The sequence below is a fragment of the Felis catus genome, chromosome A1 (genome assembly GCF_018350175.1).
Source record: "Felis catus isolate Fca126 chromosome A1, F.catus_Fca126_mat1.0, whole genome shotgun sequence".
NCBI classification, from domain to species: domain Eukaryota; kingdom Metazoa; phylum Chordata; class Mammalia; order Carnivora; family Felidae; genus Felis; species Felis catus.
In genome coordinates this window covers 163,499,175-163,516,290 of record NC_058368.1, presented here as the reverse complement: position 1 = coordinate 163,516,290, position 17,116 = coordinate 163,499,175, and the positions used below count along the sequence as shown (strand labels likewise).

Sequence of the window (17,116 nt, the reverse complement as noted above, 5' to 3'; positions counted from 1 at the left end):
AAGTCCATGTACATATTGCTTTCTATATGAAAAAAATATGATAGATATGGTGGCAGGGTAAAATCCTTTCTTGATGCTTTTATTTTCCAAATTTCTTAAAGTAAATATGCATTTTCATATATATGTATATAACATATAAGCATGTACTAATATGGAAATCTAGGAAAAATGTTTTAAAGTTTTAGATATCAATAATGTCACTATCTGGAAGAACAGAATACCAGAAACAAAAAACCATAAGGCCTTATAGTTTGTAAAGTATTTTCATACATATAATCTCATATTGTAATGTTCACATAAAGGAAAATCAAATGTTGGTGAAATCATAAGGGTAGCCATCAGAGTGAAACATCAAACAATATAAATAAATATATTTGTATTTTACAGTGTCTCTTGGAAATCCATGCTTTTGACCTGTAAAATGAATGCTAAGATAGTGAGGTATTTTTCAAAACAGTTGCACTTTACCATTAAAAATAATCTAGTATAGCCCTAATTTCATCATCAGTCACCATGACAGAGAAGTTGTTCATAATTTTCAGTGGTTCAGTAGACTCCAGAAATTAAATAAATCTGGTTTAAGTCCCCGTCCCACTATTTGCAGGACTACTTGTGACTTTGGGCAAATCAATTCATCTCCCTGATTTTCAAGATTCTTCATCTACAAAATTGGGTATAAATACCTATTCTTAAGTATTATTTAGAGGATACCAAAAATTAACGTATATGAAAACACCTGATGCCGTATCGCTTACAGTATATACTAAATAAATGTTAATTTTCCTTCCCTTATTCAGCCATCTCCATCACTCACCTATCTTGTATGAGATACTGCATATTCAAGTCATTGATTACAAATGGATTCCTGAGTTTTGCATAGGCAACTGCTTTGTCCAGTGGAAATCCTAAGAACACATATTATTAACATATTCTGTACAATCTCAAGATAAGTTGACATCTATAACTTTATCAATTTGAATTTATGCCATTTCTGATAAAAGGTTAGTTTTATTATCACTACTTTCCATATAAATCATGGAAAAATAAACACATAAAACTTAACTTGTACTATTAATAAGTCTTATTTTTTCCTAGTTAATTTGATTGATAAGGCACAATAAGCTAGTGGTTATATAACAAATTTAGACCACTGACACATTAGTCAACACCTGATTATTCAAAGTCACTGATAAAAAGTTAAGATTACCTCATACACAAACAGAAATCTATATATAAATAAATATATCACAATCACTTGGTGATTTTTAAAATATATATAACTCTTTTTCTCACTTTTTAAATTTGGTATCTATACATATAAATTGTTGATAATTCAAAGAATTTATGCATCTTTAAATAGCAAAAACAAAAGTTAATTCTCTTGCAAAGATATGCTCTAAATATAAAGTATATGAGTAGAATCATACTTGCTGTTACTAGGTCAACGTTAAGATATCAGAAATTAACTCAAAAATTACTAGACTTTGGTAAAATTACTAATTACAAGGAAAATAAATCAAATGGCAGATATAGTAAGAGGCCTAAAGTATCTAAAGCATTTTAATGATTCTACTATGCTGTCTGTATTGACGCTAAAAGCTCCAGTTTTATCCATCAATACCTATTACTTAGAGATGGTAAGGCAGTATTCCCTAAAGGTTAATATAACAGGGTCCAAAGTCCTGGCTCCATCTTTCATTAGCTACGTGATTTCGGGCAAATTTACCTAAAATCTCTCAGCCCCTGATTCACAACTATAAATGGGTATTTTAACAGTCTTACCTAGTACAGTTTTTGGAGGAACTCCATCAAGGAGTATACATAAAACACTTAGCACAGTACCTGACATAATAAGCTCCCAATAAATATTATTATTCCTTAAATGAAAATATTTTAATGAATATCTAATTGAAGAAATAGAGTAAAAATCATTAGGTATGCATAGCTTTAGAATTTAACTATAGCATACTATAGTATACCTGTGAAGACGCTGTGTTTTGTAGCATTATCGGAACAGTTGGAGAAGTTAAGTACTAAGGCATACTGATGTTAAAAAAAACTAAACAAAAAACCATAGTCAGTTAAAAAAGACTTATTCCTAAATTCCTTTTAGTTTTTAAAATGTAATGAAAGTACTCTATACCTAGAATCACTTGGCCACAAATTACAAACCCTTCTACTTTTGTAAAGACTCTCAGAAGAATTCATCACATGTCATACATGTCATAAAGATATCTCGAGGTCTATGATTTCATGTTTCCTAACAGAACTCAGCATATAGGAACCCTTATTCAGTTCCCTGCTTTTGTTGTTGTTGTGGTTAAAGAGGACATTTCCCTCACCAAGAGACAGCATATGGGATATCACCTTGGAGAGCACCTAGTTTTTACAAGCAAATAAATAGCTCTGTAGGAAGAACCATGTAGTAGTAAGGGAAGAAACCTTACCCTCAAAGATAAGCTAATTTTCATATTCTCTGAAATAAAGGACTTCAGTTTATAAAGACCAGGGCCTTGGCTTCTCTATAGGCTATAGGAGCACAAGAAGTCTCAAACATGCTCCACCCCTTTCTGGCTGAAGACGTTTGTTTCTTGAATACCTAAGTAAAGTGAAACTTTAACACAGCTAGAGATTACATATTTTGTTAACAAGTTTGCTTTAATGTGAATTCATTTATAACTGAGTACATATCTTTTAAATTATAGTTCTTAGTAAGAAATACATTTAATTCACAGATAACTGGATAATAAAAATTTCAGATATTCACTAATAATTTTGATTAGTGGGTTTTACTATGAAGGCATACTTCACCATCAAGTAATACTGAAGTTTAATTATATTTCACTTTGGTTTATAAAAGAAACCGAGTAAAGTCTAAAATTCAAATATTAAGCACCTCAGAAATAAAATATAAATATGTATATGAGGAAACATCATTTTCTATATGACAAAAGCATAGACCTTAAAATATTCAATAATTCAAGAATTCATTCTAAATAACTTAGAGTAACAAAGATATACTTTCAAAGAATTCATCAACCTATTTTTCACTATTTTTAATAGTGAAAACCGGACACTAATTGTTAAGATACTGGCTAAATGTTATAGTATATCCTCATGATGACAAGCTGAGATGTCATTGAAAATCAGGTCTCTGAAGAATGTAATGAAAGGAAAATAAGCCTCGATATAGTTAATGGAAAATTAAATATAAAATTACATATACACTGTAATAGTAAATTTGTTTTTAAAAAATACACAGAGGAAAAATGGCTGAAAAGAAATATATCAAAATGTTAGCAACACTGATCTGTGAGAGTGGGTAAGTTTAATTTTATTTTTCTATTTTATCTAATAATCTACAATTAGTATGTATTGGTTTTATTATAAGAGGATAAAAGTAGTTCCCACCCCATTCTTTAATACCTTTAGAATGGAAAGAAATAAGACAATCACATAAAGGCCAGTTTTCTACTGGTTCATTCAAAATAACATCTTCTTCAAATACTACTACTGTGATGTATTTAAATAAGGAGATCCGTTCAAGAATTTCCTTCATTGGTTTGGATTTGGATTTCTTTGCCATGGAACATATTCCAACCACAATCTGTCTTTCCGGTGGCTAAAACAGAAGGAAAACAAAACAAAAAAATCAGGTTGACTCGATACGAACTGCAAAGTAGAGCTATTTTAAATCTTGTTCAGAAGTAGATGAGGGATGTGATTAATACAAATGACACACTAACCAAAAAAGGCATTTTTCAAAATTACATTGTTATTATAATAAATAACAAATAGTTGTTTACAAAGGTTTGGAAAAAATTCTAAAACAATAAACTTTCAGGACATCGTTACTATTTTCATTCTGATTTTAAACTTAAACAAATACTCCTTTCTTGACTGTCTTCAACATTTGTTGTTCTCCTTACAAAAGAAAGGGGAAAATAAGGGCCAAAACTTATCTAATCCAAGTAAAAAGACCAATGAGAGTGAGATAAAGAATTCTCTTGCCTAAAATAAGATGTTCTGACTACAAAACTGTATTACAGTGTTGAACTATTTTTGGAGACTGAGCTTGAATAGGAGTTGGTCACCAATGACAACTTGGAAGAAAATTGTGGAGAAAGCCAAACTGCTAACAGAGGTATCAATGCTCTTTGAAGCTCCTATCTTTATACTCAATATTCCCATTAATGGTGTTGCTCATCTCTGGCACCCCTACTATAGCTCAAAGGCCATGGTTCATCCTGAGACTAAAAAAAGGAGGAGACAGAAATAATTTATGAGCAGCTCACAGGTTTACAAAATCACTCAAGATTCATTCTGAGGTCTCTGCATTTAAATAGTTAATAATTTATCAAATAAATAAAGCTGTGTCTAGTTTTTCTTTTTAGTTCTCCCCCTTCCATATTTTATATATTTCAGATGACAATATAATCCATGCTCAAGTGTTTTACTAGACTCTCTCTTATAAATCTAAAAATAAAATAGGATAACATCAGATTTAAATTGCTATTCTTTATGCCTAAAATTAGATTTCATCATTGCCTCTTCTAACTCATAAAATCTAGAGGTCAAATTGGTATTGAATTTGATTGTAAATCCTAACCTTCCCAGGATTTGCTGTCTTTCCACCTTGATTATCCACTTTTATGTTCCTTTATTCAATTATTTCCTGATCAAAAGCTTCTATCCAGCTCATGATGTTCCTAATGAATATTTCCCTAGCCAACAAAAGTACTCAAGCTAAACCATCAACAAAACAAAAAAGGCAACCTACTGAATGGGAGGAGATACTTGCAAATGATATATCTATTAAGGGGTCAACTTCTAAAATATACAAAGAACTCCTACAACTCAACATCAAAAAAACCCAAATAATCCAATTAAAAAATGAACAGAGGACCTTAGTCGGACATTTCTCCAAAGAAGACATACAGATGGGCAAAAGATTCATGAAAAGATGGTCGACAACACTAATCATCAGGAAAATGTAAATCAAAACCACAATGACACATCACCTCGCACTTGTCAAAATGGCTAGTATCAAAAAGACAAGACATAACAAGAGTTGGCAAGGATGTGGAGAAAAAGGAATCCTCATGCACCGTTGGTGGGAATGTAAACTGGAGCAACCACTGTGGAAAACAGTATGGAGGTTCCTCAAAAACTTAAAAATAGAAATACCATATTACCTATTAATCCTACTTCCGGGTATTTACTAAGAAAATAAAAACACTAATTCAAAAAGATATGTTTACTGCATCATTATTTACAACAGCCAAGATATGGAAGCAACCTAAGTGTCCATACATAAATGGATACACATGTGATATATATCTATTACACATACCATATATAATGTATATACAACGTATATATGTGTATATACACATATATATAGATATAGAATATATATACATGTATGTATATGTGTATATATATATCAGGCATAAAAAAGAATGAAGGGGTGCCTGGGAGGCTCAGCTGGTTGACCATCTAACTTCGACTCAGGTCTTGATCTTGTGGTTTGTGAGTTTGAGCCCCACATCGGGCTCAATGGTATCAGTCTGAGGCCTGCTTTGGATTCTCTGTCCCCCTTTCTCTGCCCCTCCCCTGCTTGTGCTCTTTCTCTGTATCTCAAAAATAAACCTTGAAAAAAAAAAAAAAAGAAGAATGAAATCTTGCCATTCACAATAACATGGATGGACTTATAGGATATTATGCTAAGTGAAACAGAAAAACAAATACCTTATGATTCCACTTACATGTGGAATCTAAAAACTGAAATAAAAAAAAGAAAACACATCTAGACTCAAACACAGAGAACAAACTGGTGGCTCTCAGTGAGAAGGGGAGGTGCAAGGATGGGTGAAACACGTGAAGGGGATTAAGAGGTACAGACTTCCAGTTATAAAATAGAGAAGTTAAAGGGATGAAAAGTACAGCATAGGGCATACAAAGTAGAAACTTTGTATGCTGACAGATGGTAACTACACTTATCATGGTGAGCATTCTGTAATGTATACAATTGCTGAATCACCATGTTGTACACGTGAAACTAATGTCAACTATACTTCAGTAAAAACAGCATTCAACCTAACACTTCCTACTGTTTTACAGATTAAAAGGCTACTTTTATTTTATTTACTTTTATTTTATTTAATATTAAAATGTTAAATTTTGTTTATTACAGATCTATTTAATATCTACTCATTGGCTAAGATCAACTAGAAACTTTCAAGTTTAAAATGCACAAATAAAGCTGCATTATTAAGACAAAATCACAGAATTTTCCTATCAGGTAAAATTACATAATAGCATATAATTACTTTTTAAACAGATCTAAATTACTTTGTCAGATTTAATGTCTAAAATGAAATTCATACCTTTAATCTTAAAAACAGAATGACCTAGAACAAATCATTTTGTTCTATAGGTCAACAATCTATAGGTCAAATGAACCAAATTGAAGCTACTCAAAAGTGACAATTATACATCACAAATGTGAGTTCAATTTAATTAGTACCAATAGTCTAAGAATTATGCTAAAAGTTAGATATACAGAAACTACCTACACTCAAAGTGCTGTGAATCTAACAGGGATTACAGTAACAATGCAGTACATTATGATACATGGAATACAAGTATATGTGTTAAGGTATAGAATGGTACTGAGGAAGAAGTATTCAAGTTTACAAGGAGAAGGGGAAGAATGAATATGAATAATGAGCAGGGTTTTAAAGAATGAAAAACTATTCACAAGGTATCACTTCCCAGAAAAGGGCATTCTATACAGATAAAGGAATACACCCAATGGCGAAGAGGCATGGCACAACATAGAATAACACGTGAAAAGCAAAAATTTGATACTGCTGAAACATAAAAGGTAGAAGGGAAGAGAGACAAATAGAGTTCTGGATATAAGGGACAGAAGTCCTTATCTGGAAAAAGTGGACTTGATGGTCAGTGGCATTCACAGTGTGTTCAGATGTACTCTAGTGAAAAGAGATAGGAGTACTTGAAGCTGAGTCAAGAGCACTTCCTAGTTTAAGTCAGCCAGAGAAGGTCTGCTTTCCTGTTTTACTTATTGGATTTCTAGACAATACTTCAGATGAAGAAAAGCACTGCTCGTAAGAGAAGCTTGAAAATCATCTTTCCTGGGCTGAGGATGAGGGGTGGGTGGGAAAGGTTTCAAGTGAAAGCAGTCTGATCAACACTTCAGACACGCATAACTGCACTGGGAAAAGTATTAAATAATTACGAAAAAAGATTTAAAGAATAATCTAATAGCTATTTTTGGTTTGTTTTTAACTACTTTTACCAACTATAACAGGTTTGGAAACAAAATTCTCTTTCGAACTGGAAATATGAGGGAAAAAAACATAAGTTTGTATCTTGTTTCAGTCTTCACAGTAAAGCAATGTCTATGTGTAAAGGGAAAACAAGACAAATGTTGAGCTAATATAACTATGGTAAAATGAACATAATAAATGGGTGTTATTCCTGAAGATCCACTATGGTTATACATCCTAATAGATCAGATCAAAAAGAAAGTAAGACTTATAGTTACACACCCCTGTGGATACTTGAGGTAGCCTCTCCTAGCCACACAGTTACAGGTTTCTGAATAGTTAATACATAAGGCTATCTTTGAGTCAAGCACCACTTGTATTGACAACATGACAAACTTAACGAAGCTAAGAAGTCCTTCTTTGTAACTTTAAAATGATTTCCTTCAACTTACTTCTTTCTCTTGACATGTTTTTTAGGTACTTCTACATACAAGAAATCCTTTTGGTTTATGGCCCTATTCTTTTTGCCATGTTTTCAACTGAGTCTTGTGTCACGCTAGGCATACCAGTGAAAGACACTAGAATAAGCATCATTAAACAACTTAGAACTCTGACTCCTGATTGGATTTCTTGATGCAACATAGATTCAATAATGTTGTAATGAAACATGCTGTTTTAGTGCAAAATACTTCCAACAAATTATTATGTGCAAAAATGGCTTCACAATTTAGACAGTAATAATTCTCTTTAACAGTGATGACTAAGAAGTCTATACTGTACTGGTCTTCTCTCACCAAACAACTTACAGACTCATCCTCTTCCTCCTCATCTTCATCTGCATGGTGGAAGAAATGTCGATAATTTCCTGAATTTATTTCTGTATCTTCAGGCCCAACAAAGAACCTGGGGGCTTCACTCATTTTTATTTCATTTGATATAGATATAAAGCACTATACTAAAATTGCTTTTAAATAAACCATTCTCTCTCTACTATACAAGGTCTGTTGCAGCTTGTTTTTGCTTTTACAATCACTTGAAATTGTGATGACAGTTAGTTGGCAAATGTTCTTCTGTTCTCAGATATCATTGCTTCATTTGTTGATGAAGTTTAAAAGAGAGAGGCTTAGTGCTTCAGTGAGTCGATGCAACAATCTTTCTACCTAAAATACAATGAAAAAATTAATTTTGGAGACTGTACTTCAAAAACATTCATGTAAAAGTAAAATGATACTTGTAAAATCATTACCAGTAATTTGATGCATACCTTCAAATACAAAGACATTTTCTTCCATGATATTAAAAAATTAGGCTTTGATATTCAATAATCTACATTTTAACAATTCAACAAACTGATTCAAAAATAACAAAAAGACAGTAACAATAAAAATACACAGTAAATTCTTTAAGTCCAAAAATATCTAATAAGTGAGAAAATTATTCAAATTATAACAAAATTCCATTAAAAGTTGAATTCCTTTGCAACACAGTTCAGTAATATCTGAACAGATCAATATCTGGGGGCAAAAAAACCCAGATAAAATGCAATGTAAATTTAAAACCCATTGACAACTATAAATCAATTTGAAAACTCATTAAATCAATTTTTAAAAGGTTTTAACTTGAAAGTTCAACTTGCAAACAAGGCTTTTTTAAATTTTTATCTTTTTTAGGGAATAAAACCTTTCTGCATTCTAGTCTCAAAAAATATCAATAAAATGAGAATAAAGAAAATATTTCATTTTAACAGCAGCTTTTGAAGTTTTAGAAGTCAAAAATTCTTTGGCTGAACTAATAAAAATCTATGGATTCTCTCCTCAAAAAAAAAAATGTACAAGTGTAACAAATTCTGCAAAAATTTTATGTGATTGACACCCAAGCTTTCCACATAAACAGATGTCTATCAAAATCAGTTCAAGAAGTCTCATGTAAGAGTGATATCTCAAAATATTCTTTACCAAAGTTGTTTACATGTACTTACTTGTTCCTTGGTCACATTAAAACTAATTACTGACCAAGATGAAACTATATATCAAATAATTCATTGGATTACTGGTAATATAATAAATTATTTGATCAAATATTCTTAAGAGTTGGGAGTGTATGTTAGATAAAAAAAAACTGTAAAGTGTAACTCCAAAACTCTTATTTCTAAAGATGTAATTCTAGTTTAATTGGTGGCTCCCTATTAAATACTGAAACCCTAGTGTACCTAGGCAGGCATCATTGTATCCAATTTTCAAATTAAAATTGCACGGTGTTATGAAATTCAAAACAGTTTGTGATTTAAAAAGGTAGAAATACTTGTTCAAAAGACAAATGCTACTCAACTCCGATTTATAAATTGTAAAGTACCATGCTACTAAAGTATCCACACTCAAGGAAGTGGTTCTCAAACTTCATCACACATCAGAATCACCAGGAGGGCTTGGTAAAATACTAAAGTCTCAAAGTGGGAGCCAATACTCTGCATTTTTAAAATTCCATGGTGATGCTGATGCTGCTGGCCTGGTAATCACACTTTGAGAACCACTGCTCTAAGAGCGCCTGGATGGCTTAGTCTAATAAGTGTCAGATTCTAGATTTCAGTTCAGGTCATGATCTCACGACCCCAAGGAGGGATTCTCTTTCTCCCTCTCTCTCTCTCTGCCCCCTCCCCTGCTCAGGTTCCCGCTTGCTCGTGCTCTCTCAAAAGAAATCAACTTTTTTAAAAAGGAGAGAGAACCATTGTTCTAGACTTTGACAAAAGTGGGTTAGAAAGCTTTTTCTAATAGTTGTTCAGATCTGTATCCTTAACTAAGCTACTGAACCTCTCTGGCCACCATCTGTAAACTGTGATAAATTTAATACATTATTTTGAAAACTAAATGCCAAAGCAGCAATTTAGCACAGGGTAAACATTTAGTAAATGTGAGGTGTTTCTTTTATTGGCTTTTATAATTAAAAAAGATATTCCTGATCTAACTTAACTGGCACAGAACAAAGACAGACAATTTAGTTTAGAATGTACCTATTTACTGCCCTTGCAATGAAGCCACAGAAACTCCTCTTTGCCACTGCTTCTGCTGGAGACCTCATTACATGTTTTCTAGTCTTACCACACTGCTTCAGACTGTCATGAACACTACTGCCTGGAATAAATACTCATCTTCTCCCCAAATGTAAGCTACTTAATCCTTAAAATGACAACTTGGATCATCCATCAGTCCTATGTAGTGTACAGAAGTCCGTCTTTCTTGAGGACCCTCAGCTCTTATTGCTCAGTCTAAACAGACACATGACCAATTTTCCTGAAACCCCAAAAGCATTTTCCGGATGGAAACATTGCTGTGAATGGTGACAATGCTGCTGTCAACGCTAAGTGTAATATCCTCACAACTACCATGAAAGTCATAGGAGTTTAAAACCCAAAATGGCAAGATTTGACTGGACAACTCTGAACCTTCTGCATGCCAGTTTAATCACTCGCTTTAAAAAAAAAAACCCATGCTACAGTCAGTGTTTTGGTTTCTAAACTATTTACTTCTGCATCAGAACAAGAAAGCTCCATGAGGACAGAGATCATTTCGTCAGACATAAATAGGCACACTGAATTTGTTTTTAATGAATACTTTCAACCACTTAAAATGTTAGTGAAGTAACTGGAAGCAACGAAGCACAATGGTAAGACAATAGTAACAGTCAATAATACAGATTTTGGAACCTGAAAAATCTGGTTTCTAACAGAGGTTCAAACGTTTACTAGTAGCAAAAGTTTATTAGGACGAGTTAAGTGACCTCTCCAAGCCTCAGTACCTACCTCTGGAAAATGAGACGAATAATCTAACATACATCACGGAATTGTTGAGAGAAGTACATGAGAACATATGTAAAGCACCTGGCACACATAAGAACTCAGTCAATGGCGGCTATCTTTAATATTTAATCTGCCTGAAACAAAAACTGTATTTTTCATTGAAGAATTTTCAACAGCAAAACAATACCCTATCCCAGCGTCGGGCAAGGATGCTAGGTGCTAAAGCCAGCCATGCTTCCTACTTCCCCAGCTAAGCCTCCCAGCACACTAGATCAAGGCAAGTATCACCCATAGGAATTCAAAGGTCGCAAACTCCCAGAAGCCGTCCATAAACTAGTAAATGAGATACAATGGTCGCCACCCTCGTTCCTTCTCCCTCCAAGCGCGCGAGGTGCAACACACTCGAACTGATTAGGTGAGGCAGAGACATGCAGCCTCCGTTTTTATTCTGGAAAGCTGCAACCCAAGGGCCTTTTTGTTCTCTTGAAGTGGGGGTGCAGGCGGCGAGAAAAGGGGCAAAGACGGAGGAATGAAAACAAGAATAGCGATCTCGACCCACAGCAGTCCCCAAACTCGAGGCTGCCTACTTTGGTGGAGCGAGCCCACAGGCTAGAGTACCAGCTTAGGCGCTCGGCAGTTCCCTTCTGGCTGGGCTGAAATCTCGTGTATCTCAAACCCAAGAAATAAAAAAAGGAGGCAGTAGAAGAGAAGAAGAAATCCAGACGCGAAAAGCGCCTCAGGGCTGTAGTGTCACTCCTTCCTCGCCCACGCCGCCTTTCGCTCTGGCACACGCCCCTGGGAAGAGCGCGTGTCTGGGCTCCGCAAAGCGCAGAAGACAAAGCAACTGCCCGGCAGCGGCCTCGGTGACCGGGTTCGGCAACTCGGTTCTCCTCCGGTCCCGGAATCCTCACCTGCCACCGCTGCAGTAGCCACGCGAGCTGCAGGAGATAGCCGAGCCCACTCGGGCTTCGGTTTCCCCTTTAATGCCGGAGACAGGAGTGAGGTGTTCGTCAAAAGACTACAGCTGTTAGGTAGGACGTCAGTCTCCTCTCTACAGTAGCAGATGAAGGGCCACGCAGAGGTTCTGCAAAGCACTACACCACCTCCCTTATCTCGGTCGCGCCTCACCCCGCCCGCCTCGGGTCTCACCAAGAAATCTCACCGGGCGGAACGATTTCCGGCAATTGCCAAACGGTCCGCACGGCCCTCAAAAGCACACACCTCTTAAAGACACGGGTAGTTCCGCTTCCGGCAGCACCAGATAAGTCGCGAGAGGAAGCTTAAATCCTGTCGTTTGCTTTTAGGACCACTTTCGGTGAGTGGTCGTCCCGGTATGCTTTGTTATGTCTGATGATTTTTAAAGTGAGGCATCACCTGACAGTAATTTCAAAACCATTTCTATCGACTAGTTTAAGAAAGGGTTTAATTGACTGTGGAGATTGCGCAGGCGCTCTTGGGGCGAGAGGGCCTTGCTTGGGCGTTACGGCGTCCCGCGCCCGCTGAGTGGAAAAGGGGCGAGTTTTGTTGTCAGGCGTGGAAAGGTGCCTAGTCTGTGTAACCGAGTTTTACTTGATGGTCTTCCTGCTTTTGTTAAATTTAGCTGGACCTTGCCCTGAAGAATTGATTAACGAGCCATTAAACTTCCCTGGAAATGCTCTCTAATAGTTAAAATAGCCTCCGAGAGTCGGAGCAGGTTCAAAAATTGACCGTGGCAGTTGGCTGACATGAACGAAGTCTCCCTACTTACTTTATCATAGTTGCCATTTAATCTGAAATATTCGCCTTTCGCCCCAAATTACAATCTCCTGTGGCGGGGAGAGACGCGAATTCAAGGGACAATCTTGTCCCGTAGTTCTAAAGGCAAAATATACACTTTATTTCTGTGGACTTTTCCTTTAAATGAGTTTTTCTGAACTAAAGTGGAGAAATAATTTTCAAAATGGAAATTCACTTATCACATGTGGCTTCATGTGTATGCATATAGGGATGAAGGCATTTTTTGTTAAAACCAATTTATAGGTTGAATCAGATTAGAAGTGCCTGGTGTAATTAGATTTCCCAGTCTTTACGTAAAATTATGCTTTTCTTTTTGTCAGAGATTAAAGTAGACTAACGCAGAAGTAAAAATAATGATCACAAGTTCACATGTTCATTGAAATGTTACAGATTTTAAGTTTTTAAGGTGGAACACATGCATTTAACAACTTTTTGGAGGCTTAAATTGGTAGCCTTGATGGGTTTTGTCCAATCCTAATTTTATTTAAAGTGATACTTAACCACTTCATTTTATTGCACACAAAATAAAATGATTAAAGGAATTAAGTAATAAGTATTTACACAGGTACTTACTGATTTTATTTGACGTTGTATTAGGGACATAGTGTTAAAGCTCAACCAAATTTGATCCCGACAGTTCCTCTTGCAAAATTAGAAGTTGTAGTCAGCCACCTTCACCTCCTTTTCTCATTCCTACTTTTTTTAATACACAAATTCTTAAAAATAAGAACATATTTAAAGAAGTCCTAAACTTCATTCTTATAACTTAAACCACTTAATTCTATCCTGTAAACGATACCTTCATTCAGTATTTGGGTATAGGAAGATATTTAGGTTTGTTCTAATATTACGGTTTAAAGCCGTTTTCTTTATATTCTCTACTCAATTGGATGGTTTTTAGGGATCACATGGTGAGTGTACTTTGACAAGAAAAAACTACTGGTTCTTTGAGTTACTCTTGTGTATAAATGCCAATTTAAAAAAAAATTTTTTTTAATGTTTATTTATTTTTGACAGAGAGAGAGAGACAGAGCCTGAGCAGGGGAGGGGCAGAGTGAGAGAGGGACACAGAATCTGAAGCAGGCTCCAGGCTCTGAGCTGCCAGCCCAGAGCCTGACGCAGGGCTGGAACCCACGGACCGCGAGATCATGACCTGAGCCGAAGTCGGCCGCTTAACCGACTGAGCCACCCAGGCGCCCCTATAAATGCCAGATATTAAGAGCAAACTTTAACCTAACTTACACGATTTTCCTTTTTGTGAACTGATTTTTCTTAAGTATTTAAGCTTGTGAACCCCATTAGACTATAAACTCATTATAATGTATTAAATAACTCTTGAGTCTTCTGGGTTTTGATGTTAGCATTACAACAAACAAACATTGCCATAAAACATTAATCACCATAAGTGAAGAGACAAGAATTTCAATCTTTTTACTTGTAAGGAAAGCTTTTGAGAAAAGAAAGTGTTCTTTACTACTTTGAACAGCTTGATGTGGCTGATAATAGTGAAATGTTTTAACAGTAATTGTATATTGCTTGACTATTTGCAAAGGACTTTCCAAGTCTTTTCAATCTCATTTATCCTGATATTTATGAAGAAGGAGGGATAAGTATTATTTTCTTTTTTCATATGTGGATACTGGGACTTAGGTAGCTCTTACACCAGAAATTCTGACCCCTAAAAGTCATGACTTATTAGACACACCCTTCTCGGAGTGCGATAGATATGCAAGTGAAGTATTGTTTTCCAAAGTGAAATAACAATTATCTTTGGAACATGTGTCCTTTTCTTTTTTTTTTTTTTTTTTAATTCAGTGCTATCTTTCCTATGAGGAAGAGCAAATAATTCTTTATTCATTTACAAATAGTTGAATGTCCATTGTGTCCCAAACCATGTGAAATGATTAAAAATTAATATGGCTTTCTCATATATAACCTGAATTATTAATTAAAAAGTATTTTATAAGTTTTCTAGCGGAGGCCTGAGCCAAGAATTATTAAATCTGAGGACAATAATTCAGTTATTAGTGTAGCAGGGGAAAAAAAGCCAACGGGAAATTTGAAGCAACATAGAACAAGCTGCAAACGTCTAGTGCTTGCACTTACTATGTTGCTTTGTACAAATTGGATAATGTCTGTGAACCTCTATTTTCTTATCTGTGAAGTAGATATACAACTAGTACCTACTTGACAGGATGTTGAGAGGATCATCACAGTAAAACACTGTATAAATGTTTGCAATTTTTAAAAATTGCTTTTGCAGTTATTTAGAGAATTCTCCTTTAAAAAAAAAAAAATTGTTCCCTGTTCCTGTAGTTCCTATAGTTTTGGCTTTTCTGGATATTGTATAAACAGTAGCATATAGTGTGTAGCCTTTTGTGTCTCACTTTTTTTACTTAGCATAATGATTTTTGAGATTCATCCTTATTATTAAGTAGATTTTTAGTTTGTTCCTTATCGATGTTCCTTATCAATTCCATCATATGGATCTACCATAATTTGTTTACCCATTCACCCACTGATGAACATTTGGTTCATTTTCAGATTTTAGCTGTTAGGAATAAAGCTTCTGGAAACAGTCACATACACATTTTTGTATGAACATATAATTTCTCTTTAGTTAAAACTGTTTTCAAACATGTTTACACCATTTTTTATTCTCACCAGCAATGCTCTGTACCCTTTGTAGTGCTTAGTATTGTCAGGTTTTGTTTCTTTTTTGTTGTTTTTTGCCATTTTGATGGATGTGTAGTAGCATCTTAGTTCTTATTTGTATTTTTTTAATTGTCTAATTGTGTTGAACATGTTTTCACCTGTTTATTTGCAAGTCATCTTTAATGAAATGTCTGTTCAATCTTTTGCCCATTTTTTAGTTGGATTGATCATTACCTTATTCAGATTTGAGAGTTCTTTTCAAATTCTGGACATAAGTTCTTTATTATATGTGTGTACTACAAATATTTTCTCTCAGCTGAGATTGCTGTTTTCGTAAAATTTAAATTATTTCTTTTATGGATGGTTCTTTTTATTTGCTCTCTGGAAATCATTGCTAATGTAAGCTCACCAAGATTTTCTTTTTTGTTGACTTCTAGCAGTTCTGTAGTTTTATTTATTTTTTTTTCAACGTTTTTTTTTTTTTATTTATTTTTGGGACAGAGAGAGACAAAGCATGAACGGGGAAGGGGCAGAGAGAGAGGGAGACACAGAATCGGAAACAGGCTCCAGGCTCTGAGCCATCAGCCCAGAGCCCGACGCGGGGCTCGAACTCATGGACCGCGAGATCGTGACCTGGCTGAAGTCGGACGCTTAACCGACTGCGCCACCCAGGCACCCCAGTAGTTTTAGGTTTTACATTTAGGTCTATGACCCATTGGGATTGCTTTTTACACATGGTGCAAGTTATGAATTGAGGTTCATCTTTTTTCATATGGGTGCTTAGTTGTTCTAGCATCATTTGTTGTAAATATTATCCTTTCTCTATTGAATTTCTTGGCATCTTTGCCAGAAATTAATTTACCATTTCTTTGTGGTTGTTTCTGGACACTATTCTGTTCCATAGATCTTTGGCTATCGTTTTCTGATACCACAGTCTTGATTACTATAGATTAAAGGAAGTCTTGAAACCAGGTAATGTGAAATTCTTCAACTATATCCTTGTTTTTTGAACTTCTTTTAACTATTCTAAGTCTTTTTGGTTTTCTATTTAACTTTAGAATCAGCCTGTCACTCTGGGCTGATGGCTCAGAGCCTGGAGCCTGTTTCCGATTCTGTGTCTCCCTCTCTATGCCCCTCCCCCGCTCATGCTCTGTCTCTCTCTGTCCCAAAAATAAATAAACGTTAAAAAAAAAAAAAAAATAGAATCAGCCTGTCAGTTTCTACAAAAGAGCTGACTGGGTTTCTGATTGTGTTGCATTGATTTTGTAGATCACTTTGAGGAGAACTGACATCTTAGGAAGTTTACCCAGCTTTTTCTCATTATTAGGATGGGAAGGGCTCTTGTTCCAGCATTCTAGATTCTAAGACAGAAGCTTCTATGGGGATTTTTTAATGCTATTTCAGAAAGGAATAATGTATTTCCGTTGTTGAATATTATAATTTACCAATTTCTATCTAAATTAACCACCTGAAGTTATTTTCCTTATCTGGAAAGTGTGAGATTGAATCATAATCTCTGGCCTTCGTTTTAGTGGTAACCTACTGTGTTCTACAGTCAAAGATCTAATTTTTACATTTGTCATGTGGTATATTTAAT

The 17,116-nt window shown here is 34.9% G+C and overlaps 2 protein-coding genes across 35 annotated transcripts in view; one reads left to right on the top strand and one right to left on the bottom strand.

Moving 5' to 3' along the window:
* Positions 1-12,208, bottom strand: part of PPIP5K2 (diphosphoinositol pentakisphosphate kinase 2) — a 71,324-nt gene extending 59,116 nt beyond the window's left edge. For 4 of the 24 annotated variants that reach the window (XM_045034260.1, XM_045034286.1, XM_045034256.1 and 1 more), the window contains exons 1-4: positions 12,000-12,208; positions 8,090-8,455; positions 3,427-3,622; positions 815-905 (exon numbers count right to left, since the gene is read on the bottom strand). In XM_045034260.1, the coding sequence (XP_044890195.1) occupies positions 815-905; positions 3,427-3,622; positions 8,090-8,215 (413 nt within the window). In that variant the 5' untranslated portion in view covers positions 8,216-8,455; positions 12,000-12,208. The remainder of the gene's footprint in view (positions 1-814; positions 906-3,426; positions 3,623-8,089; positions 8,456-11,999) is intronic. The other 20 variants (XM_045034240.1, XM_045034252.1, XM_045034263.1 and 17 more) reach the window with 9 other exon arrangements.
* Positions 12,209-12,279: 71 nt separating this feature from the next.
* Positions 12,280-17,116, top strand: part of GIN1 (gypsy retrotransposon integrase 1) — a 79,381-nt gene continuing 74,544 nt past the window's right edge. For 7 of the 11 annotated variants that reach the window (XM_045034399.1, XR_006583508.1, XR_006583499.1 and 4 more), the window contains exon 1: positions 12,280-12,403. The gene's annotated coding sequence lies outside the window, so the exon portion shown is untranslated. Of the gene's footprint in view, positions 12,420-17,116 lie in introns of all 11 variants that reach the window. The other 4 variants (XM_003981167.6, XR_006583509.1, XM_045034402.1 and 1 more) reach the window with 3 other exon arrangements.